Source organism: Pseudophryne corroboree, chromosome 12 (genome assembly GCF_028390025.1).
Source record: "Pseudophryne corroboree isolate aPseCor3 chromosome 12, aPseCor3.hap2, whole genome shotgun sequence".
In the NCBI taxonomy this organism is placed as follows: domain Eukaryota; kingdom Metazoa; phylum Chordata; class Amphibia; order Anura; family Myobatrachidae; genus Pseudophryne; species Pseudophryne corroboree.
The window spans coordinates 28757596-28783851 of NC_086455.1; the positions used below are offsets into that span (position 1 = coordinate 28757596).

Genomic DNA, 26256 nt, shown 5'->3' on the forward strand with positions numbered 1-26256 from the left:
GGTATCAATATTTTCAGTCAGGGAATCCGACCACGCCAACCCAGCACTGCACATCCAGGCTGAGGCGATTGCTGGTCGCAGTATAACACCAGTATGTGTGTAAATACATTTTAGGATACCCTCCTGCTTTCTATCAGCAGGATCCTTAAAGGCGGCCATCTCAGTTGAGGGTAGAGCCCTTACAAGCGTGTGAGCGCTTTATCCACCCTAGGGGGTGTTTCCCAACGCACCCTAACCTCTGGCGGGAAAGGATATAATGCCAATAACATTTTAGAAATTATCAGTTGTTATCGGGGGAAAACCACGCATCATCACACACCTCATTTAATTTCTCAGATTCAGGAAAACTACAGGTAGTTTTTCCTCACCGAACATAATACCCCTTTTTGGTGGTACTCGTATTATCAGAAATGTGTAAAACATTTTTCATTGCCTCAATCATGTAACGTGTGGCCCTACTGGAAGTCACATTTGTCTCTTCACCGTCGACACTGGAGTCAGTATCCGTGTCGGCGTCTATATCTGCCATCTGAGGTAACGGGCGCTTTAGAGCCCCTGACGGCCTATGAGACGTCTGGACAGGCACAAGCTGAGTAGCCGGCTGTCTCATGTCAACCACTGTCTTTTATACAGAGCTGACACTGTCACGTAATTCCTTCCAACAGTTCATCCACTCAGGTGTCGACCCCCTAGGGGGTGACATCACTATTACAGGCAATCTGCTCCGTCTCCACATCATTTTTCTCCTCATACATGTCGACACAAACGTACCGACATACAGCACACACACAGGGAATGCTCTGATAGAGGACAGGACCCCACTAGCCCTTTGGGGAGACAGAGGGAGAGTTTGCCAGCACACACCAAAGCGCTATATATATACAGGGATAACCTTATATAAGTGTTTTTCCCCTTATAGCTGCTGTATTGTTAATACTGCGCCTAATTAGTGCCCCCCTCTCTTTTTTAACCCTTTCTGTAGTGTAGTGACTGCAGGGGAGAGCCAGGGGAGCTTCCCTCCAACTGAGCTGTGAGGGAAAATGGCGCCAGTGTGCTGAGGAGATAGGCTCCGCCCCTTTTTCGCTGACTTTTCTCCTGCTTTTTTATGGATTCTGGCAGGGGTTAAAATTCATCCATATAGCCCTGGGGGCTATATGTGATGTATTTTCGCCAGCCAAGGTGTTTTTATTGCTGCTCAGGGCGCCCCCCCCTAGCGCCCTGCACCCTCAGTGACCGAAGTGTGAAGTGTGCTGAGGAGCAATGGCGCACAGCTGCAGTGCTGTGCGCTACCTTGGTGAAGACAGGATGTCTTCTGCCACCGATTTTCCGGACGTCTTCTGGCTCTGTAAGGGGGCCGGCGGCGCGGCTCTGGGACCCATCCATGGCTGGGCCTGTGATCGTCCCTCTGGAGCTAATGTCCAGTAGCCTAAGAAGCCCAATCCACTCTGCACGCAGGTGAGTTCGCTTCTTCTCCCCTTAGTCCCTCGATGCAGTGAGCCTGTTGCCAGCAGGTCTCACTGAAAATAAAAAACCTAAACTACAACTTTCACTAAGAAGCTCAGGAGAGCCCCTAGTGTGCACCCTTCTCGTTCGGGCACAGAGATCTAACTGAGGCTTGGAGGAGGGTCATAGGGGGAGGAGCCAGTGCACACCAGATAGTCCTAAAGCTTTCTTTAGATGTGCCCAGTCTCCTGCGGAGCCGCTATTCCCCATGGTCCTTACGGAGTCCCCAGCATCCACTTAGGACGTTAGAGAAAATAAGAATTTACTTACCGATAATTCTATTTCTCATAGTCCGTAGTGGATGCTGGGACTCCGTCAGGACCATGGGGAATAGCGGGCTCCGCAGGAGACAGGGCACATCTAAAAAAGCTTTTAGGTCACATGGTGCGTACTGGCTCCTCCCCCTATGACCCTCCTCCAAGCCTCAGTTAGGTACTGTGCCCGGACGAGCGTACACAATAAGGAAGGATCTTGAATCCCGGGTAAGACTCATACCAGCCACACCAATCACACCGTACAACTTGTGATCTGAACCCAGTTAACAGTATGATAACACAAACGAAGTAGCCTCTGAACAGATGGCTCACAACAACAGTAATAACCCGATTTTTGTAACAATAACTATGTACAAGCATTGCAGACAATCCGCACTTGGGATGGGCGCCCAGCATCCACTACGGACTATGAGAAATAGAATTATCGGTAAGTAAATTCTTATTTTCTCTAACGTCCTAGTGGATGCTGGGACTCCGTCAGGACCATGGGGATTATACCAAAGCTCCCAAACGGGCGGGAGAGTGCGGATGACTCTGCAGCACCGAATGAGAGAACTCCAGGTCCTCTTTAGCCAGAGTATCAAATTTGTAAAATTTTACAAACGTGTTCTCCCCTGACCACGTAGCTGCTCGGCAAAGTTGTAATGCCGAGACTCCTCGGGCAGCCGCCCAGGATGAGCCCACTTTCCTTGTGGAATGGGCCTTTACAGATTTAGGCTGTGGCAGGCCTGCCACAGAATGTGCAAGTTGGATTGTACTACATATCCAACGTGCAATCGTCTGTTTAGACGCAGGAGCACCCAACTTGTTGGGTGCATACAATGTAAACAACGAGTCAGATTTTCTGACTCCAGCTGTCCTTGAAATATATATTTTTAATGCTCTGACAACGTCCAGTAACTTGGAGTCCTCCAAGTCGCTAGTAGCCGCAGGCACCACAATAGGCTGGTTCAAGTGAAATGCCGAAACCACCTTAGGGAGAAATTGAGGACGTGTCCTCAATTCTGCCCTGTCCGAATGGAATATCAGATATGGGCTTTTGTATGACAAAGCTGCCAACTCCGAAACTCTCCTGGCTGAAGCCAGGGCCAACAGCATGGTTACCTTCCATGTAAGGTATTTTAAATCTACCGATTTTAAAGGCTCAAACCAATGAGATTTGAGAAAATTTAGAACCACGTTCAAATCCCACGGTGCCACTGGAGGCACTATTGGGGGTTGTATATGTAGTACACCTTTGACAAAAGTTTGTACTTCAGGCACTGACGCCAATTCCTTCTGGAAGAAAATTGATAAGGCCGAAATTTGAACTTTAATGGACCCCAATTTGAGGCCCATAGACAATCCTGCTTGCAGGAAATGTAAGAATCGACCCAATTGAAATTCTTCCGTTGGAGCCTTCTTGGCCTCACACCACGGAACATATTTTCTCCAAATGCGGTGATAATGTTGTGCGGTCACTTCTTTCCTGGCTTTAATTAAAGTAGGAATAACTTCCTCAGGAATGCCCTTCTCTTTTAGAATCCGGCGTTCAACCGCCATGCCGTCAAACGCAGCCGCGGTAAGTCTTGGAACATACAAGGTCCCTGCTGAAGCAGATCCCTTCTTAGAGGTAGAGGCCACGGATCCTCCGTGAGCATCTCTTGAAGTTCCGGATACCAAGTTCTTCTTGGCCAGTCCGGAGCTACCAGTATTGTTCTTACTCCTCTTTTCCGTATAATTCTCAGTACCTTTGGTATGAGAGGCAGAGGAGGGAACACATACACTGACTGGTACACCCACGGTGTTACCAGAGCGTCCACAGCTATTGCCTGAGGGTCTCTTGACCTGGCGCAATACCTGTCCAATTTTTTGTTGAGGCGAGACGCCATCATGTCCACCTTTGGTTTTTCCCAACGGTTCACAATCATGTGGAAAACTTCTGGATGAAGTCCCCACTCTCCCGGGTGAAGGTCGTGTCTGCTGAGGAAATCTGCTTCCCAGTTGTCCACTCCCGGGATGAACACTGCTGACAGTGCTACGACATGATTCTCCGCCCAGCGCAGAATCCTTGCAGCTTCTGCCATTGCACTCCTGCTTCTCGTGCCGCCTTGTCGGTTTACGTGGGCGACTGCCGTGATGTTGTCGGACTGGATCAACACCGGCTGACCCTGAAGCAGCGATTTTGCCAGGCTTAGAGCATTGTAGATCGCTCTTAGCTCCAGTATATTTATGTGAAGAGACGTCTCCAGGTTTGACCACACGCCCTGGAAGTTTCTTCCCTTTGTGACTGCTCCCCAACCTCGTAGGCTGGCATCCGTAGTCACCAGGACCCAGTCCTGTATGCCGAATCTGCGGCCCACTAACAGATGGGCAGTCTGCAACCACCACAGGAGAGACAACCTTGTTCTCGGTGACAGTGTTATCCGCTGATGCATGTGCAGATGCGATCTGGACCATTTGTCCAGCAGATCCCACTGAAATGTTCGTGCATGGAATCTGCCGAATGGAATCGCTTCGTACGAAGCCACCATCTTTCCCAGGACTCTTGTGCATTGATGTACTGACACAGTTCCTGGTTTTAGGAGGTTCTTGACAAGTTCGGATAACTCCCTTGCTTTCTCTTCCGGGAGAAATACCTTTTTCTGAACCGTGTCCACAATCATGCCCAGGAACAGCAGATGTGTTGTCGGGGTCAATTGAGATTTTGGAAGATTTAGAATCCACCCGTGTTGCTGAAGCACTACTTGTGTTAGCGCTACACCGACTTCCAGCTGTTCTCTGGACTTTGCCCTTATCAGGAGATCGTCCAAGTAAGGGATAATTAATACGCCTTTTCTTCGTAGAAGAACCATCATTTCGGTCATTACCTTGGTAAAGACCCGAGGGGCCGTGGACAACCCAAACAGCAGCGTTTGAAACTGATAATGACAGTCTTGTATCACGAACCTGAGATACCCTTGGTGTGAGGGGTAAATCGGGACATGTAGATAAGCATCTTTTATGTCCAAGGACACCATGAAGTCTCCTTCTTCCAGATTCGCTATCACTGCTCTGAGTGACTCCATCTTGAACTTGAATTTCTTTATGTACAGGTTCAAGGATTTCATATTTAGAATAGGCCTTACCGAACCGTCCGGTTTCGGTACCACAAATAGTGTGGAATAATACCCCTTTCCCTGTTGTAGGAGGGGTACCTTGACTATCACCTGCTGAGAATACAGCTTGTGAATGGCTTCCAAAACCGACGTCCTTTCTGAGGGAGACGTTGGTAAAGCAGACTTTAGGAACCGGCGAGGGGGAGACCTTTCGAACTCCAGCATGTAACCCTGAGATACTATCTGCAGGACCCACGGGTCCACTTGTGAGTGAACCCATTGATTGCTGAAAATCTTGAGTCGACCCCCCACCGTTCCTGAGTCCGCTTGTAAAGCCCCAGCGTCATGCTGATGGCTTTGTAGAAGCCGGGGCGGGCTTCTGTTCCTGGGCAGGGGCTGCTTGCTGCCCTTTCTTACCCTTTCCTCTGCCTCGCGGCAGATAAGACTGTCCTTTTGGTCGCTTTTTATAGGAGCGAAAGGACTGCGGCTGAAAAGACGGTGTCTTTTTCTGTTGGGAGGGGGTCTGAGGTAAAAAAGTGGATTTGCCGGCAGTTGCCGTGGCCACCAGGTCCGAAAGACCGACCCCAAACAATTCCTCTCCTTTATATGGCAATACTTCCATATGCCTCTTGGAATCCGCATCACCTGACCACTGTCGCGTCCATAAACTTCTTCTGGCAGATATGGACATCGCGCTTACTCTTGATGCTAGAGTACAAACATCCCTCTGAGCATCTCGCATATAAAGGAAAGCATCCTTTAATTGCTCTAGAGTCAATAAAATACTGTCCCTATCCAGGGTATCAATATTTTCAGTCAGAGAATCCAACCACACTACCCCAGCACTGCACATCCAGGCTGAGGCTATTGCCGGTCGCAGTATAACACCAGTATGTGTGTATATACTCTTCAGTGTAGTTTCCAGCCTCCTATCTGCTGGATCCTTGAGGGCGGCCGTATCAGGAGACGGCAACGCCACTTGCTTTGATAAACGTGTGAGCGCCTTATCCACCCTAGGGGGTGTTTCCCAGCGCGCCCTAACCTCTGGTGGGAAAGGGTATAATGCCAATAACTTCTTGGAAATTAGCAGTTTTCTATCGGGGTTAACCCACGCTTCATCACACACGTCATTCAATTCCTCTGATTCTGGAAAAAATACAGGTAGTTTTTTCACCCCCCACATAATACCCCTTTTTGAGGTACCAGCAGTATCAGAGATCTGCAAAACCTCCTTCATTGCCGTGATCATATAACGTGTGGCCCTATTGGAAAATACGTTTGTTTCTTCACCGTCGACACTAGATTCATCTGTGTCGGTACCCGTGTCGACTGACTGAGGTAAAGGACGTTTTACAGCCCCTGACGGTGTCTGAGACGCCTGAACCGGTACTAACTGGTTTGCCGGGCGTCTTATTTCGTCAACTGACTTTTGTAATGTGCTGACATTATCACGTAATTCCATAACTAAAGCCATCCATTCCGGTGTCGACTCCCTAGGGGGTGACATTACCATCATCGGCAATTGCTCTGCCTCCACACCAACATCGTCCTCATACATGTCGACACACACGTACCGACACACAGCAGCCACACAGGGAATGCTCTAATCGAAGACAGGACCCCCTAGCCCTTTGGGGAGACAGAGGGAGAGTTTGCCAGCACACACCAAAAGCGCTATAAATGTATATAAACAACCCTAGAAGGTGTTGTTTACTATATATGCGCTCTTAATATATAAATATCGCCAATTTATGCCCCCCTTCTCTTTGTTACCCTGTTTCTGTAGTGCAGTGCAGGGGAGAGACCTGGGAGCCTTCCTCACCAGCGGAGCTGAGCAGGAAAATGGCGCTGAGTGCTGAGGAGAATAAGCTCCGCCCCTTTTTCGGCGGGCTTTTCCCCGGTTTTTAAGAAACTGGCCTGGGTTAAAATACATACATATAGCCTTAATGGCTATATGTGATGTATTTATTTTGCCACTAAAGGTAATTATATTGCTGCCCAGGGTGCCCCCAGCAGCGCCCTGCACCCTCCGTGACTGAGTCAGTGAGCCGTGTGACAACAATGGCGCACAGCTGCCGTGCTGTGCGCTACCTTCAAGAAGACTGAGGAGTCTTCTGCCGCCTGCTTTCCGGACCTCCGTTCTGCCGTCTCTTCAGCGTCTGTAAGGGGGATCGGCGGCGCGGCTCCGGGACGAACCCCAGGCTGACCTGTGTTCCGACTCCCTCTGGAGCTAAGTGTCCAGTAGCCTAAGACTCCAATCCATCCTGCACGCAGGTGAGTTGGAAATCTCTCCCCTAAGTCCCTCGATGCAGTGATCCTGTTGCCAGCAGGAATCACTGAGATTGAAACCTAAAAAAAAACTTTTCTAAACAGCTCTTTAGGAGAGCCACCTAGATTGCACCCTCTCGGACGGGCACAAAAACCTAACTGAGGCTTGGAGGAGGGTCATAGGGGGAGGAGCCAGTACGCACCATGTGACCTAAAAGCTTTTTTAGATGTGCCCTGTCTCCTGCGGAGCCCGCTATTCCCCATGGTCCTGACGGAGTCCCAGCATCCACTAGGACGTTAGAGAAAATATCGTTCCGTGTACACAGGCTAGATCGTTCACTAGGCGCGCTCCTGCGGGTAAACGACAAAATCGTTGATAGACTGTGCAGCAAGGTAAATTTTGGCTAGATCGTTCCTGATTGTTCACGGTCTACACAGTGTGTATGAACGATGAACGGTTTTGGCTGGATGATGTCATCGAGCCACTAAGAAAATATTAAAATTTGGAGCCAAAAACCATCTGGACAAGATCCTTGAAAGACTGAAAGATTTGGCTAGATCTTTCCATGTGTACATTCTAGATCACTGAGTCATGAGCAGGGAGCTGAAAGTGAAAGATTTTATCTTTCGGTCTTTCCGTGTGTACCCAGCTTTATGGTCACTAATAGCCTTCTAGATGGTCCTCTTTTGGGGCCATGATTGTTTCCCCACTTTTTAATGCACTTCGCAAAAGTCCCATATCGTCACGCAAACCTCGCTGCGAGTATCACAAATTGGGACTTCTAACTGGATCTTGCATTCCCTGGGTGCGCGCAATTGTGCAATGTATGCGAGATTCAGGAAACAAACTTGCACCTTAAGGTGTGTACACACGGTGAGATATTTCTTTGCGATCTTGACTATAGTCAAAATCGCCAAGAAAGTTAGTGCAGATCGCAAGGTGAAAGTCACCTTACGATCCCGATGCGCGGCCCCGCACGGTCGGCATCGCATGCCTAGATAGACTGTGCAGGCAAGTCAATTTTGACTCTCTCGTAGAAAAGATAGTCAAAACTGACACTGAGCCAAAATTGGACAAGCCAGTATCGAAAGCACAGTCATTATGTGCTTGTGATACCGACCTAGTCTCTGTCGCACAGTGAGAATCGGGCATAGCCCGAATCTCGCCGTGTGTATGCACCTTAAGACAACGAGGCACTAGGACAGTGTGCTGTTTCATTTGATATGTGACATTTATATATCTTATATATGACTTGTATATCTGTAGCGGAGTCTGGTTACATAGCACATCGGAACATGGCATGGGAAAAAGCTGCTGCATTGTAGCACTTTGTATTCAGATACAGACTCCGTTGCACGCAGATATACAAGTGTCGCATATATTAATCAGCACAGTTTCCTGGTGCATCCTGGTCACATCACATTATGATTTAGACACTTTTTGGGGTAAAATGACGTGAAAGAGATGCCCGGTGCTAGCAGAGTTGCACGAAACCTGGCACGCTGAGAGGGGAAGACACATCTCTATTTGAGGAATGAGGTTGAGAAACATTGATCTGGATGACTGTGTCCAAGAATGGACAAACAGTTAAAATGTCTGCCAGATATTGTGGCCATACACAGAGATATCTCACAGTGGGGCAGATGTATTAACCTGGAGAAGGCATAAGGAAGTGATAAACCAGTGATATGTGCAAGGTGATAAACACACCAGCCAATCAGTTTCAATATGTAAATTAACAGTTAGGAGCTGATTGGCTGGTACCTTTATCACCTTGCACATATCACTGGTTTATCACTTCCTTATGCCTTCTCCAGGTTAATAGATCTGCCCCAGTGTAAGGTCACGCTACCTGGGATGGAGCTGTGAGACAGACGATGGGGATCCCGGAGGTCAGCATACCGACCCCTGTATACAGACAGCAGAATGCCGGCTGGGGGCGAGCGGAACAGAACCCCTTGTGGTTCCCGAGCGGTGGTCACATGACCGCATCCCTGCTATCTGCATTCCTCCCCTGTAAAGGAACAGGGGAAATGTCAGGTGGATAGTGACAGCAAGTCCATACACTGACACATGCGACAAACCAACTACTGGATCTTACAGACATGCTGGATGATTTCAGGAGTTATGGTGCCCATACACTTGTGAGATAATCGCTGCTAACCTTCGATTTCGACCGCATCTGTGAGAGAAATCGAAGGATTGTACGCACATTTTAGGTACCTTGTGACCCGATGCGCGGGCACGCCGGTCGAATCTCACGTCTCAAGATAGTATGTGCTGCACTTAATATTTATCGCATTGCAGTGCGATCGCATGTGTTTTTAAAAACACATGCAATATATCGTACTGCGATTCGTGATGGGCACCCGCCGGGAGCGGCCAGACGCCGCTCCCACTTGGCGGTGACATGCCCATCACGTGATTACCATGCGATCTATCGCATGATTGCATGGTAATCACTTTGGCAGTTCAGGTGCGATGAACTGCCGGTGCGATGCCCCGTGATGTCGCATTGCGGGGCATTGCACAAGTGTATGGGCACCATTACTGCTCAGTCACGGAAATGCACTGTTCAATTATAGGCCTGACCAGTTGATTATCAGCTCCTAGTATATGCCCAGCATTAAATTTAGACCAGATCACATAAAAGCGATTGACCATAGTCCGTTTCTGGGTTGGGCAGAAAAGGCAATTGGTCTGGACCTCCAAAATCCAAATTTTCCTGTTGAATCTGAATTTTCATTCAACTTCACATTGTCAGAGCTGTAAGTTTATGGGGTTTTAAAGAATATCAGGACTGCAAATAATTTCTGCCCTGGCCCTCTGATTCCAGCTTCTGCCCTGCAACCTATGCCTCCCAGCTGTCCCAGAATTACTAGTTCCAGCGTGCCCAGCTTGCCAAAGGCTGCGCACTTGTGCTTACATAATAACTACTGCAATGCAGGATGTAAAAGCTTGAATGGGATTATTGAGACAATGACATGTATTACTCCATGAACCAATACAATATGCTACAGACTGTGTTTGATCAATCTCTAACCCTTCTGCACACACTGTGTACATCCATTTGTGGTTCACGGAGGGAAAGGAACGTGGCTGATATCCAGGCCTCAAAAGCCACAGCCTAACCAATAAATACATCAACCTCCTATTGGATGACTCAGGCCAGGGAGACACTTAAAAAAGGATTTTATCAAATAAACAAAAATGGCTGTATGAACTTACCAGAGAGAAAACAAACCTAAAAGTAAAATAAAGAACTAGCCATAGACAAAAATAGTTTTTTTATGATAAACAGTAGGCTCTTAAAAAGATAGAGCTCTTATAGCTGGAAGCTACAGGAATCCACAGCTCAATACTATAGCCCGGCACAACTGAATGAAAATCTTTGGCTCTCAAGTTTTATTTCATTTTCTAAAAAAATATTTATATACCGTCCCTGCAGAGTATAAAATAAGGTTACTGTTCTATTTTCATGCCCAACCAGATCTGATGGGTCTCCGTTTAGTTTTGTGGGCTGCTGTTAATTGAAGGGATTCAGTATGATATACCGGCGGCCGGGAAAGCCATAGGCAACCGCAGGGGGGGTCTTTGGTTGCCCAGAAACCCCCTTCCTCTTGGCAAGTGGCTCACATTATGACAACAATAGCAATGGTATATAATACAATTACTAGAGCTGCCTCCCATCATGCAGTTTAAGTGACAGAGCAGAGCTGCTTCTTCTACAGAGTTTACTGTGTGTGTGGATCGGAGTGCTCAATCAGTGCACTGGACCAGAGAGTAGCTAGCAGGAAGAAGAGACAGGAGCCTTACCATGAGGTGGGAGAATGTGTACTTAGAGAGTGCAGTACTGGTTCTATTATGTCTGTGTATTATTTATTATGGTATGTTTAACATTTTCCTGACCACTTATTTAGACTATTTAAATATGTTTGATACAGCTTATACTATAGACCATCTATAGTGTTAAAATAAGAATTTACTTACCGATAATTCTATTTCTCGGAGTCCGTAGTGGATGCTGGGGTTCCTGAAAGGACCATGGGGAATAGCGGCTCCGCAGGAGACAGGGCACAAAAAAGTAAAGCTTTACTAGGTCAGGTGGTGTGCACTGGCTCCTCCCCCTATGACCCTCCTCCAGACTCCAGTTAGGTACTGTGCCCGGACGAGCATACACAATAAGGGAGGCATTTTGAATCCCGGGTAAGACTCATACCAGCCACACCAATCACACCGTACAACTTGTGATCTAAACCCAGTTAACAGTATGACAACAGAAAGGGCCTCTTAAAGATGGCTCCTTAACAATAACCCGAATTAGTTAACAATAACTATGTACAAGTATTGCAGATAATCCGCACTTGGGATGGGCGCCCAGCATCCACTACGGACTCCGAGAAATAGAATTATCGGTAAGTAAATTCTTATTTTCTCTATCGTCCTAAGTGGATGCTGGGGTTCCTGAAAGGACCATGGGGATTATACCAAAGCTCCCAAACGGGCGGGAGAGTGCGGATGACTCTGCAGCACCGAATGAGAGAACTCCAGGTCCTCCTTTGCCAGGGTATCAAATTTGTAAAATTTTACAAACGTGTTCTCCCCCGACCACGTAGCTGCTCGGCAGAGTTGTAATGCCGAGACCCCTCGGGCAGCCGCCCAAGATGAGCCCACCTTCCTTGTGGAGTGGGCTTTTACAGTTTTAGGCTGTGGCAGGCCTGCCACAGAATGTGCAAGTTGAATTGTGTTACAAATCCAACGAGCAATCGACTGCTTAGAAGCAGGTGCGCCCAACTTGTTGGGTGCATACAATATAAACAGCGAGTCAGATTTTCTGACTCCAGCCGTCCTTGCAATGTATATTTTTAAGGCTCTGACAACGTCCAACAACTTGGAGTCCTCCAAGTCGCTAGTGGCCGCAGGCACCACAATAGGTTGGTTCAGATGAAATGCTGATACCACTTTAGGGAGAAAATGCGGACGAGTCCGCAGTTCTGCCCTATCCGAATGGAAGATTAGATAAGGACTTTTATAAGATAAAGCCGCCAATTCAGATACTCTCCTGGCAGAGGCCAGGGCTAGTAACATAGTCACTTTCAATGTGAGATATTTCAAATCCACCTTTTTCAATGGTTCAAACCAATGGGATTTGAGGAAATCTAAAACTACATTTAGATCCCACGGTGCCACCGGAGGCACCACAGGAGGCTGTATATGCAGTACTCCCTTGACAAAAGTCTGGACCTCAGGGACAGAGGCCAATTCTTTTTGGAAGAATATTGACAGGGCCGAAATTTGAACCTTAATGGATCCCAATTTGAGACCCATAGATAATCCTGATTGCAGGAAATGTAGGAAACGACCCAGTTGGAATTCCTCCGTCGGAACCTTCCGATCCTCGCACCACGCTACATATTTTCGCCAAATGCGGTGATAATGTTTCACGGTGACTTCCTTCCGTGCCTTAATCAAGGTAGGAATGACTTCTTCTGGAATGCCTTTCCCTTTTAGGATCTGGCGTTCAACCGCCATGCCGTCAAACGCAGCCGCGGTAAGTCTTGAAAAAGACAGGGACCCTGCTGTAGCAGGTCCCTTCTCAGAGGTAGAGGCCACGGTTCGTCCGTGAGCATCTCTTGAAGTTCCGGATACCAAGTCCTTCTCGGCCAATCCGGAACCACTAGTATTGTTCTTACTCTTCTTTGCCGTATGATCTTCAATACCTTTGGTATGAGCGGCAGAGGAGGAAACACATACACTGACTGGTACACCCAAGGAGTTACCAGTGCGTCCACAGCTATTGCCTGTGGATCTCTTGACCTGGCGCAATATTTGTCCAGTTTCTTGTTGAGGCGAGACGCCATCATGTCTACAATTGGTCTTTCCCAACGGTCTATTAACATGTTGAAGACTTCTGGATGTAGACCCCACTCTCCCGGATGAAGATCGTGTCTGCTGAGGAAGTCTGCTTCCCAGTTGTCCACGCCCGGGATGAACACTGCTGACAGTGCTATCACGTGATTCTCCGCCCAGCGAAGAATCTTGGCAGCTTCTGCCATTGCACTCCTGCTTCTTGTGCCGCCCTGCCTGTTTACATGGGCGACCGCCGTGATGTTGTCCGACTGAATCAACACCGGCTTTCCTTGCAGGAGAAGTTCCGCCTGGCTTAGAGCATTGTAGATTGCTCTTAGTTCCAGAATGTTTATGTGAAGAGACTTTTCCAGACTCGTCCATACTCCCTGGAAGTTTCTTCCTTGTGTGACTGCTCCCCAGCCTCTCAGGCTGGCGTCCGTGGTCACCAGGATCCAATCCTGAATGCCGAATCTGCGGCCTTCTAATAGGTGAGCCTTCTGCAACCACCACAGAAGTGACACCCTTGTCTTTGGTGACAGGGTTATTCGCAGGTGCATCTGCAGATGCGACCCTGACCATTTGTCCAACAGATCCCTTTGGAATATTCTTGCATGGAATCTGCCGAATGGAATTGCTTCGTAAGAAGCCACCATTTTTCCCAGGACTCTTGTGCATTGATGTACTGACACTTTTCCTGGTTTTAGGAGGTTCCTGACCAGATCGGATAACTCCTTGGCTTTTTCCTCTGGAAGGAAAACCTTTTTCTGAACCGTGTCCAGAATCATTCCTAGGAACAGCAGACGAGTTGTCGGGATTAAATGGGATTTTGGAATATTCAGAATCCACCCGTGTTGTCTTAGCACCTCTTGAGATAGTGCTAAAGCTGTCTCCAGCTGTTCTCTGGACCTTGCCCTTATTAGGAGATCGTCCAAGTATGGGATAACTAATACGCCTTTTCTTCGAAGAAGAATCATCATCTCGGCCATTACCTTGGTAAAGACCCGAGGCGCCGTGGACAATCCGAACGGCAGCGTCTGAAACTGATAGTGACAGTTTTGAACAATGAACCTGAGGTACCCCTGGTGTGCGGGGTAAATCGGAACGTGTAGATACGCATCCTTGATGTCCAAGGATACCATAAAGTCCCCTTCTTCCAGGTTCGCTATCACTGCTCTGAGTGACTCCATCTTGAACTTGAACTTTTTTATGTAGAGGTTCAAGGACTTCAGATTTAGAATAGGCCTTACCGAGCCATCCGGCTTCGGTACCACAAATAGAGTGGAATAATACCCCTTTCCTTGTTGTAATAGGGGTACTTTGACTATCACCTGCTGAGCGTACAGCTTGTGAATGGCTTCCAACACCCTCTCCCTTTCGGAAGAGACGGTTGGTAAGGCAGACTTCAGGAAACGATGAGGAGGATCCGTCTCTAATTCCAACCTGTACCCCTGAGATATTATCTGCAGGATCCAGGGGTCTACCTGCGAGTGAGCCCACTGCGCGCTGTAATTTTTGAGACGGCCCCCCACTGTCCCCGAGTCCGCTTGAGAGGCCCCAGCGTCATGCTGAGGTTTTTGCAGGAGCCGGGGAGGGCTTCTGTTCCTGGGAAGGAGCTGCCTGTTGGTGTCTCTTCCCTCTTCCTCTGCCTCGTGGCAGGTACGACAAGCCCTTTGCTCTCTTATTTTTGTAGGAGCGAAAAGGCTGCGGTTGAAAGGTCGGTGCCTTTCTCTGTTGGGGAGTGACTTGAGGTAAAAAAGTGGATTTCCCGGCAGTAGCCGTGGCCACCAAGTCTGATAGACCAACTCCAAATAACTCCTCCCCTTTATACGGCAAAACCTCCATGTGACGTTTTGAATCCGCATCGCCTGTCCACTGTCGTGTCCATAAGGCTCTTCTGGCTGAAATGGACATAGCACTCACCCGAGATGCCAGTGTGCAAATATCCCTCTGTGCATCACGCATATAGATAAATGCATCCTTTATTTGTTCTAACGACAGTAAAACATTGTCCCTATCTAGGGTATCAATATTTTCAATCAGGGATTCTGACCAAACTACTCCAGCACTGCACATCCAGGCAGTTGCTATAGCTGGTCGTAGTATAACACCTGCATGTGTGTATATATTCTTTTGAATAACTTCCATCTTTCTATCTGATGGATCCTTAAGTGCGGCCGTCTCAGGAGAGGGTAACGCCACTTGTTTGGATAAGCGTGTGAGCGCCTTGTCCACCTTAGGGGGTGTTTCCCAGCGCGCCCTAACCTCTGGCGGGAAAGGGTATAATGCCAATAACTTTTTTGAAATTATCAACTTTTTATCAGGAGCAACCCACGCTTCATCACACACGTCATTTAATTCTTCTGATTCAGGAAAAACTGTTTGTAGTTTTTTCACACCATACATAATACCCTGTTTTACGGTATCTGTAGTATCAGCTAAATGTAACGTCTCCTTCATTGCCAAAATCATATAACGTGTGGCCCTACTGGAAAATACGTTTGAATTTCTACCGTCGTCACTGGAATCAGTGCCCGTGTCTGGGTCTGTGTCGACCGACTGAGGCAAAGGGCGTTTTACAGCCCCTGACGGTGTTTGAGGCGCCTGGACAGGCATTAATTGATTGTCCGGCCGCCTCATGTCCTCAACTGACTGTTTAAGGGAAGATAAACCATCACGTAATTCCACAAATAAAGGCATCCATTCTGGTGTCGACCCCCTGGGGGGTGACATCTGCATATTTGGCAATTGCTCCGCCTCCACACCAATATCGTCCTCATACATGTCGACACCACGTACCGACACACACCGCAAACTCACAGGGAATGCTCTAATGAAGACAGGACCCACTAGCCCTTTTGGGGAGACAGAGGGAGAGTCTGCCAGCACACACCACAAAGCGCTATATATACAAGGGATATCCTTATATTAAGTGCTCCCTTATAGCTGCTTTAATATATATATATATAGCCATTAATGTGCCCCCCCTCTCTGTTTTACCCTGTTTCTGTAGTGCAGTGCAGGGGAGAGACCTGGGAGCCGTTCTGACCAGCGGAGCTGTGACAGAAAATGGCGCCGTGTGCTGAGGAGATAGGCCCCGCCCCTTTTTCGGCGGGTTCTTCTCCCGCTATTTTTCCAGTCAGGCAGGGGTTAAATATCTCCATATAGCCCCTATGGGCTATATGTGAGGTATTTTTAGCCTTGTATAAGGTTTATATTTGCCTCTCAGAGCGCCCCCCCCCAGCGCTCTGCACCCTCAGTGACTGCCCAGTGAAGTGTGCTGAGAGGAAAATGGCGCACAGCTGCAGTGCTGTGCGCTACCTTATGAAGACTGAGGAGTCTTCAGCCGCCGGTTTCCGGACCTCTTCACGCTTCAGCATCTGCAAGGGGGTCGGCGGCGCGGCTCCGGGACCGGACTCCACGGCTGGGCCTGTGTTCGATCCCTCTGGAGCTAATGGTGTCCAGTAGCCAAGCAGCAAATCCACTCTGCATGCAGGTGAGTTTACTACTTTCCCCCTAAGTCCCACGTTGCAGTGATCCTGTTGCCAGCAGGACTCACTGTAAAGAAAAAAAAAAAACCTAAACTAAACTTTCTCTAAGCAGCTCTTTAGGAGAGCCACCTAGATTGCACCCTTCTCGTTCGGGCACAAAATCTAACTGGAGTCTGGAGGAGGGTCATAGGGGGAGGAGCCAGTGCACACCACCTGACCTAGTAAAGCTTTACTTTTTTGTGCCCTGTCTCCTGCGGAGCCGCTATTCCCCATGGTCCTTTCAGGAACCCCAGCATCCACTTAGGACGATAGAGAAATATTAATACTGTATACCATACAGTATACAGTGTTTAAAAAGACCAAAGTTTACATTAATATCCAGAGTCGTTATTGGGTTCTTCTACCGCTCCCCCAGACTCCTGCAGAGTAGGAAATTGTGGACTGCATTTGGAAACCCCCCTCTAGAAATCCTGCGTTTGCCACTGAAAGCGTCCATAAAATTGGGAGACAAATGACTAATCAGCCAGCTAATAAATGACATTTTACAGGCTGCGCGTGATAAAGGAGTTACCAGCTGATTGGTTTGGTACTTTGTCACTCACAATTATATCTCTTGTCAAGCTTTGAGAATTACTCACCCAAGTATAGATATTCAGATTGTGATTTCATTCGCTGTATTTATATCATTAATACAGCGAGATTATTCTTGATATTTGAAGAGAACAGTAATATATAATGTATGTAACTGTAAACAATAACTTGCATGTTGTTTCTCTTGTGTATTATGGGGTATATTCAATTGAAGTCGAAAGCACCCGTCTGTCGAAAAGACGGCAGTTTTCGACTTTTTTAGGTCGGAAAGGGGTTCCGACCTATACAATCTAACCCCAAATTTTTCGACAAGTCAAGGAATTCGACTTGTCGAAAAACACGTGGAACAGCGGAATAGCTGCCGATCCACGTGCTTGTGTCGAAAACGGGGCCAAAACAGACATGTTTTGGCCCCCTTTTCCACCATCTAAATTCGACTTTAAAAAAGTAGAAGTGAGACGGGGAGAGCAGCGCCGGAGATGGGGAGAGCAGCGCCGGAGACGGGGAGAGCCGCGCCGGAGACGGGGAGAGCCGCGCCGGAGACGGGGAGAGCCGCCGCTCACAGCAGCGTCCACCTGGCTCCAGCAAGCGAGACCTCACTTGCTGGAGCCAGGTAGATGCTGCCGTGAGCAGCGGCTGTGATGCGGGGGCGGGTCAAAGACATGGGGGAAGCCGCTGCTGTAGCGCTGCTCTCCCCCGTCTCCCCTCCCGCATCTCAATTCGACTTTTTTAAAAGTCAAATTGAGATAGCATTGAATAGCCCAGGTCGGATCCATTCCGACAAATGAATGTCGGAATGGATCCGACTTCAATCGAATATACCCCTATGTGCGCTATATAAAGAATGTGACTACTTACAGTTATTAGGCGAGTAGCACTTCAGAGTAATCGGCTTGAGATGATGATGAGTGATGTATGGCGGAAGCTTGCGCAAGAGGGTCGGGATAAAGTATATAAGGTGAGATTTCTTTGTTATAAGTGTGTGCATATAGTGTATATTATACAGTATATTGTCACTTTTATTACTTACAAGATCATATCATCCATATAGGTCGACGTTTCACTAAAAATTACCTTCATCAGGACTTATCCCATATAGGACCAAAAAATAGAGACCTGTTTTGTGAGTTTAACACATCCTGACGAGTATGCAGCCTGTCAAAAAGGGGAACAGTGATGGATCTTAAATGCAAACACTATCTCAGCGACAATATGAATGTGTGTGAGCTGCATTCTCACACACAGCTCTCAGTGTGAGCTACATTCTCTCTCTCCACAAAAACAACTGTCATGTGTGCAAGCAGACAGAAGCTGCCCTGTAACCCAAGTCATTCTACAGCGTAATGTCCCCTTAAGTCTGGAATGGACGACATTCCATGCTACTGCTTCAGAATGACACACGCCATATTACGAAGCCACATGAAATGCTTTGCATAGCACTGCTGTTAAAAATAATGTTTTCTCCATTTAATTCTGTAATATATGTTTATATATGATATATATTGTCTATTCTTCTTTTGGATATTTTGATATACTGCATTTGAACCAGGACTATAACTTAAAACTCAAAGCTATATGTAGGCAACTCATAGGGGGAGAATTGAATCAGGCTCAATATTTTTTGGGGCGTGAAAATTTTTTTTTGGCTATCCAATTAGCGCCCATTTCTCGAAAATAAATTCTCTGGCGAAAACACATAGGCCCTCATTCCGAGTTGATCGCTCTCTAGCTACTTTTAGCAGCCATGCAAACGCATAGTGGCCGCCCACAGGGGAGTGTATTTTCGCTTTGCAAGTGTGCGATCGCATGTGCAGCCGAGCGGTACAAAAACATTTTGTGCAAAACAAGACTAGCCCTGTAGTTACTTATCCTGTGTGATGAATCCAGCAAAGGAGGACCCGGAATTGACGTCAGATATCCACCCTGCAAACGTCTGGACACGCCTGCGTTTTCCCAAACACTCCCAAAAAAACGGTCCATTGACACCTATAAACGCCCTCTTCCTGTCAATCTCCTTGCGATCGGCTGTGCGAATGGATTATTTGCTAGAACCATTGAATAGCAACAATGTTATTTGTACCCGTACGACATGCGTGCGCATTGTGGCGCTTGCACAGTTTTGCAGTTTTTTATACCGATCGCTGCGCAGCGAAAATCGTCAGCGAGCGATCAACTCGGAATGAGAGCCATAGAATCCATGATAAGTCCACAGACCTATGTTTTCGTAGCCAGCTTCACAAACAAAGCAAATTCCCCCCTAGTGTTACAGCTATTGGGGAACTCCAAGAACAAGAATGCACTGGCTGACAAAGCGTGTAGCGCTCTGATGGCTGAAGAGACATAGGATGTCTATGGACTGCTCTGTACAATGAGAGTTTCACACGTGGTTAAAGTCTATTTGTAGAGAAACAGACGAAAGATGAATATTGAATAAAGCAATTAATATATATTTTCTAATTATACAATGTGCCTATTTTAAATAATAATACCCAAGTTTATATGACGCTGGAAAAAAATGCTATGCACGTGACCTTATGCATCGTTGATGCAGTTGCGCCAATATGATACTCTTGGCGTGCCAGATCGTGTGAGAGACCACCTCTCAAGGCCGCTTTGACAAACCAATCTTTAGTAAATATACCGATATCCTCTCCGATCGTTACATACAGTATTTCCAGGATGAGACCCTTTCTCACCATGGATGTTACCCAAGGGCAGATTTATTAAGCCTGGTGAAGTGATAAAGTGGAAGGTGATAAAGCACCAGCCAATCAGATCCTTACTGCCATGTCACAGGCTGGGTTTGAAAAATGATAGTTAGTAGCTGACTGGCTGGTGCGTTATCACCTTCCACTCTATCACTTCACCAGGCTTTAATAAATCTGCCCAGTTCCTCATACACTCATTGATCATCTCCAGATTGAACTACTGTAATCTCCTCCTATCTGGCTTTCCTGACAAACACCTTTATCTACATTAATCTATCCTCAATACTGCTGCTCGGCTCAATTTCCGCTCCAAACGTACTATGTCCACCTCCCCTCTCTTACAAGCCCTACACTTGCTCCCCTTCCAAATCCATTTCAAGCTTCTCACGCTCACTTACAAAGCTCCCACCCGTTCCTCTCCCATATGCACATCTGACTTTATCTCCCTTTACACTCCCACCCGCCCTCTTTGTTCCAGAAACACATGCCACCTCTCCTGCCAACTGATTACTTACTTATTAATTTACTTACTTATTAATTACCAAATCCTGCCTCCAAGATTTTGGCCATAGTGCTCCCTACCTCTGGAACTCTCTACCTCACCCCATAAGACTTTCCATCACTCTACAAAACTTCAAACGGACTCTTAAGACCTACTTCTTCATCAAACCCAGCCGTCTGTCATCCTAACTCTCTGCTCCCCACTCATTATCTACTACATCTGTGTCACCCTTGTCTGTCTGCCCCTCCCCTTTAGAATGTATGCTCTCACGAGCAGGGCCTTGTTCAGTCATGTGCTTTCCTTCTCTTACTTAGACTATCCTCTACTCCATACGACGGTACCTAATCCTCAGTTTCTGCCACTCTGATGCTTATCTAATGCTTATCTGCCACTCTGATGCTTATCTAAAGGGCCACACACACTAGACTATTTTTTTTTACCAATATGGCCAATATAGACGATTGTGAATGATATATCATTCACATCGTCTAGTGTGTATGGTCCTGCATGCTCAATGTGAGCGATGTCAATTGTGACATCGCTCATCACGGCATGTGTGTACGGATCCACGATGAGCGATGTCCACAATGTGACACTGCTCACCCCCCGCAGGCGGCTTCGTCCCCGGTAGCGGCTCCCTCCCCTCCAGCGGCTTCATTGTAGCTGAGTCGCTGACGGGAGCCACTGGAGGGGAGACGCTGACCGCTCAGCGTCTCCATCCACTGCCCCACCAATGTACCCACTGCACCACCAATGTAATTAAAAAAAAATATATATATATATATATACATACACACACACATATATATATATATATATATATATATATATATATACCGCTCAGCACACATCTCTCCCCCCGCTCAGCACAGCGCGATGTGTGCTGAGCGTGCGGCGGGAGACGGGGGGCCGCTCATTTCACTCAGCGGGTGAAGTGAGCGACCTGCTAGATCTAGCATCAGCGATAGCGATGCGCGGGGCTGCGCATCGCTATCGCTGTGAGGGGTACACACGGAGTGATCGCTGCTTAAAACCTAAGCAATCTAGTCAGATTGGCCCTTATGGCCCTTAATGCTTATCTGCCACTCTGATGCTTATCTAGTGTCATGTCCTTTGATGTAGAAATGTTTCTATACCATATATACTTTCTGTTTTGTTCATTTGTTTATGTACTTTGTTAGGCGCTGCAGAACTCTTGTGGCACCATATGAATATTAATAATAATAATAATGTAGTACAGCTAAACCATTTTATGTACAATTTTAGAAAATGTCAGAGGCAGTCTTCTGAAGGCTTTCCCTTTCGATAATACAAGTCTTTAAATAGATACTGAAACAATTCCCAACTAAGCAGGTAAGCAGAGAATTAAACATCTAACGCACAAAATCTTGTATCAGGAGACACTCCAGACATTTTTACCTTGTATGTTACATGCTTGTATACCAAAAAGAACGTCCAGCAAAACAAAAACAAACACAAAATCATAAACCCAACTCAGCTATTGAGAAGAAAGCTACAACTGTGAACATACAGTATACTGACCAAAAATGTATCTTGAGTGCAACCTCCTAAAGGGCCCCCCATACACTAGGACGATTTTACACGATTTCATACAATTCAGATATATCCGTCTGATATATTGTATGAAATTGTGTACAATCGTATGTGTTTTAGATCCTATCCAATCTGATGCGCGTCCCGGTGGCTGTCGGATAGGATCCCCTAGGTCGTTGGTGCTGCACTAATGATATATCGGAATTGGATGGGATCGGATGAAAAAAGTGTGCATGTGATATATCGCATGTGATGTATCACAGGGAAGTTTGACTGGCATTCTCAGGACACTCCCAGCCCCCGTAGCCCTCTATCCAGCCCATCACATATATCTCACGGTGCAATTGTATGCCGTACGATATATTGCATGCGATGTATAGCGGATTCATCAATCGCATGCGATATATCTTATGCAAAAATAACACAAAAGTACCAAATCGTATGGAATCACTCCCGGGATGGTCCCGGGGGAGTTCAAGGGAAATGACATCCGACTTTAGCCTCAGACATATCGTTGTAGTGTATGAGGCCCTTAATAGTGATTTTTTATGCTTTGAAGAAAGCTATACAGTAGTTCAATTAAGAAGAGTTATTTAACACATAAGTGAACACAAAAATCACTAAGACTACACATTAGCCAAGAAGAACAAAAAACCCAAAACATGCACATCTTACCTTTTTGATAGAAATATTTTCGGTAATAGTACGCGCCAAGATCTATGTGTTCTACAATGTATCTCTTTGCTCTGTCAATGTGTAAAACCAAGTTTTCCTTTGGGACCTCAAGGACTGCCAATCCTGCATTTGCACAGTGTGAACTCATCGTTGATTCAAAAGAAGAATTTTCACAGCCAGAAAATGAACCAGAGTTTGACTTGGACAAGCTGACTTTCTTTTCACTTTCACCGCCCATTTCATTGCGGAAATACGGACAACTCATTACTAAATCGTTACTCTTGTCATCTCCTTGGTCCACATTCTCCTTCGAATTTAAATCTTCAGTACTACCAGTAGGAGAGTTGAAACTGGAAGAGTGCGACAAAGGTGCAGCAGTTAGAGACGCAGCTGCAGCTGCGGAAGCTCCGGTGGTGGTGTTTCTGCGTTTGATGACATTATGCCGGTTGATAACAACTTCACTCAAATCAAACAAAACACTCTGAACATCGTAATGAGCAAAACATTTGGGACAAGTCCATGGCTTAATGCTGTCATCGGAACGACTGTCCTCAATGTCTGAAGCCTTCCCAAGCTCGCCTTCGGCTTTTGCGTTTCGAAGCTTCCGGAAAATGGAAGAATCTCCAGTCTCTGATTTGGAGCGTCGTTTTAGTGGCTTGTCCCTGTCTTTGAATGCCCTGTGTCCATCTCTTTGACCATCTATAACATCCAATGACAATCCAGAGCCCCTATTTCCACTGCTCAGGAGTAGTTCGCTCAATCTTAATGGTCCATGTCCTCGATGATCAGATTTCTCATTTTTATATCCTTTTATAATATCAAAGAAACTTTCCCCAGATGTTCCCTGTTTGTCTATTGAGGATGTGCTTCCATATTCTCTGTGGAGTGATGGTCCCGTTTTAAATGTGGGTGACATGCACTCTTCAAAATGGTCCATATCAAACTCGCTAATAGTAATATCACTGTTACTCCTTTGCCTTATCCTGCGATGAACTTTCCTCGGAGAACTGGCACTGGAGTAACCTTCAGGAGAGAGAAACCTAGAGTCTAAGCTTTCAGCCTGTCTTGTTTTACTTTTAAGGGTGTTCTGAATACTTTTCAGCATAGCCGAATCATTAGAATTCATACTAGATGTACTCACTTGACTACCAGGACTACTTTTGACAGACATGGTGTCCATGCTGGTTGTTTCAATATCCTGGCTGGTCCTACTCATTTCCTTCACGTTTTCTTTCCTTGGAGGCCAGTCCGCAATACGTGCTCTAACACCCATCTTGGGAACACCTGGCATGGAAGATATGTGGTGAGAGCTCTCACTGCGTGGTGGTCCAACGGGAGACATGGCAGAAGAACCTAAATTTCCATTCTGTGACCTGAAACGTCTCATGTAAAAATCATCAGAACGAGCCTTCTGTGGTCCATCTGGTACTGACGATTGAGTACCACTTGCAACTGACCTTTCAGTCTGGGACCTTTTCAAACTGGTCATGTTCTGAAGGTATGCACAGCTTTAGAACATTCCAGAATAAAACACATCCATCTTGATTCTTTGAAAGAATGATATTCTCCTGGAGAAAATACTCCAGAGAATTCACTGGTTTCATGAGATCTGCCAAGTTATAAATAGATATTTACAATAAAAAAAAATGACAGTTTAATGGCTTGTTGCTAACTCATGTGGAACTTAATCCTGTAACACATTTCTGTTTTGCTTTTCGACAGGGCTGATTATCCAACGGAAGATTGTCTTTGAAACATTATAACGTTGATCCTGTGACCACGAGGAATATATACCTGAAAAACATAAATAAAAAAAGGTAACTGTAGATATGCAATATACGTATATTTATACATAAGAAAACACGGCATACTGGAACATGAAAGTCTTTTACGCAACACACACCTAAAATTATTTTCTAGAAATGAATACAGTATGTATTGCGTGTACAATGTTTGTTACATCACAGCATGATGCTAGGACTTGTATTTAAGAAACCTAGGGTAAGTCATGAAGTAGGTGATTTGCAAAGTGTTAATACTGTACATAACTATGGGATTGCTCTGTCATGGAACAGAGGGACTCAACAGAATAGCAGTTCCACATCACTTATCTAGAGATTAAGACCAATGAGCTTTAGAAAGCTTACCATGACAATTCAAATAAGCTTAAAAACCCTTGTCACTCAGCAGCCTTTCAAAATGAAGATGCAATAGATTTACCATTAACTGCTCTTCAGTGTTCACTATTTACGGCTGACTAGTTAAGAACACCCTAGAGACCAACCTCTGTACAATGGCAGTATATAAGATGACAGGTGCAAACAAAGGGCATTCTTTATTGGACTGCCTGAAAATATTCACTGGTAGAATAAACACTCTGTCCTGAAGTCACGTGCAGAGCACATAGGACAATGCTGTAAGTTTGAGGACAACTACATTCCAAATCAGAATAACTACCAGCAAACTAACAGGAACGATATGGAATAGTAGGGTAGAAGCTCAGGGAGGAATGGTACGGCCCATAGTTTTACAGCAGCCTAATCTGGGCATACTCTATACATTATCTGCCAGATCATCTACTTGGAATGAAAATCTGGTAATGGATGAGAGCAAATGACAATGGATCCTTTGCTCCCAAACACTGGAAAATGAACAAAACCTGCTGTTCAGACAAATTGGTTAAATCATGGATTTAACCAATTTGCTGGAACTAGTTTTTATCCATGTCCAGTGTTTGGGAACAAATGGTCAATTGTCCTTTTAATTCCAACCAGTCAGATCTTGCAGATAATTGTATAGTGTATTATTATTATTATTATTAGCAGTTTCTTATATAGCACAGCATATTCCGTTGCGCTTTACAATTAGAACAACAGTTATAGAACAAAACAGGGCAAAGACAGACATAGCGGTAGGAAGGCCCTGCTCGCAAGCTTACACTCTATAGGGAAATAGGCATTGATACACAAGGATAGATGCAACCTATTGCATAATGGTTCCCCAGATTGCTAGGTTCTTAGTGGGTTGTATGATATGATCACCCAGCAATGTTGGAAGACAAAATGTGAGGTTATGGGGACTGTGCAGAGGGAATGTAACTGGATAGGGAAGCATTGAAGGTTGTGTGTGTGGGTCAGGAATTTGGTAGGCTTGTCTGAAGAGATGAGTTTTCAGGGAACGTTTAAAGGTTTGGAGACTAGTGGAGAGTCTTATTGTGCGTGGGAGGGCATTCCACAGAGTGGGTGAAGCCCGGGTAAAGTCCTGTAATTTTGAGTGGGAACAGGTAATACATCTGGATGAGAGACGCAGATCTTGTGCAGAGCGGAGGGGTCTGGTAGGGAGATATTTTGAGATGAGTGAGGAGATGTATGATGGTGCAGTTTGGGTAATAGCCTTGTATGTAAGTAAAAGTATTTTATATTTGACACGGTAGAATACCGGTAACCAATGGAGGGACTGACAGAGCGGATCAGCAGACGAAGAACGTCTGGCGAGGAAGATTAGCCTCGCAGCTGCATTTAAAATGGATTGAAGTGGTGAGAGCCTATGTTTGGGAAGACCAGTAAGGAGACTATTACAATAATCAATGCGGGAGATGAGGAGTGCATGGATCAGAGTTTTGCAATGTCTTGTGTAAGATAAGCTTTAGGTTGCATAATATTGGGTATACTGTATCAGAAGGATGAACTTGAGACAGCAAACATAGTAATCTCCATATGGCTTGAAACCATGGAAAATGCATTGCCACACAGTAACTATGTGAA

The 26256-nt window shown here is 46.2% G+C and overlaps 1 protein-coding gene across 7 annotated transcripts in view; it reads right to left on the reverse strand.

Moving 5' to 3' along the window:
* Nucleotides 1-26256, reverse strand: part of SIPA1L1 (signal induced proliferation associated 1 like 1) — a 396543-nt gene that overhangs the window by 153428 nt on the left and 216859 nt on the right. For all 7 annotated transcript variants that reach the window (XM_063947278.1, XM_063947276.1, XM_063947275.1 and 4 more), the window contains one exon: nucleotides 22493-24286. In XM_063947278.1, the coding sequence (XP_063803348.1) occupies nucleotides 22493-23981 (1489 nt within the window). In that variant the 5' untranslated portion in view covers nucleotides 23982-24286. The remainder of the gene's footprint in view (nucleotides 1-22492; nucleotides 24287-26256) is intronic.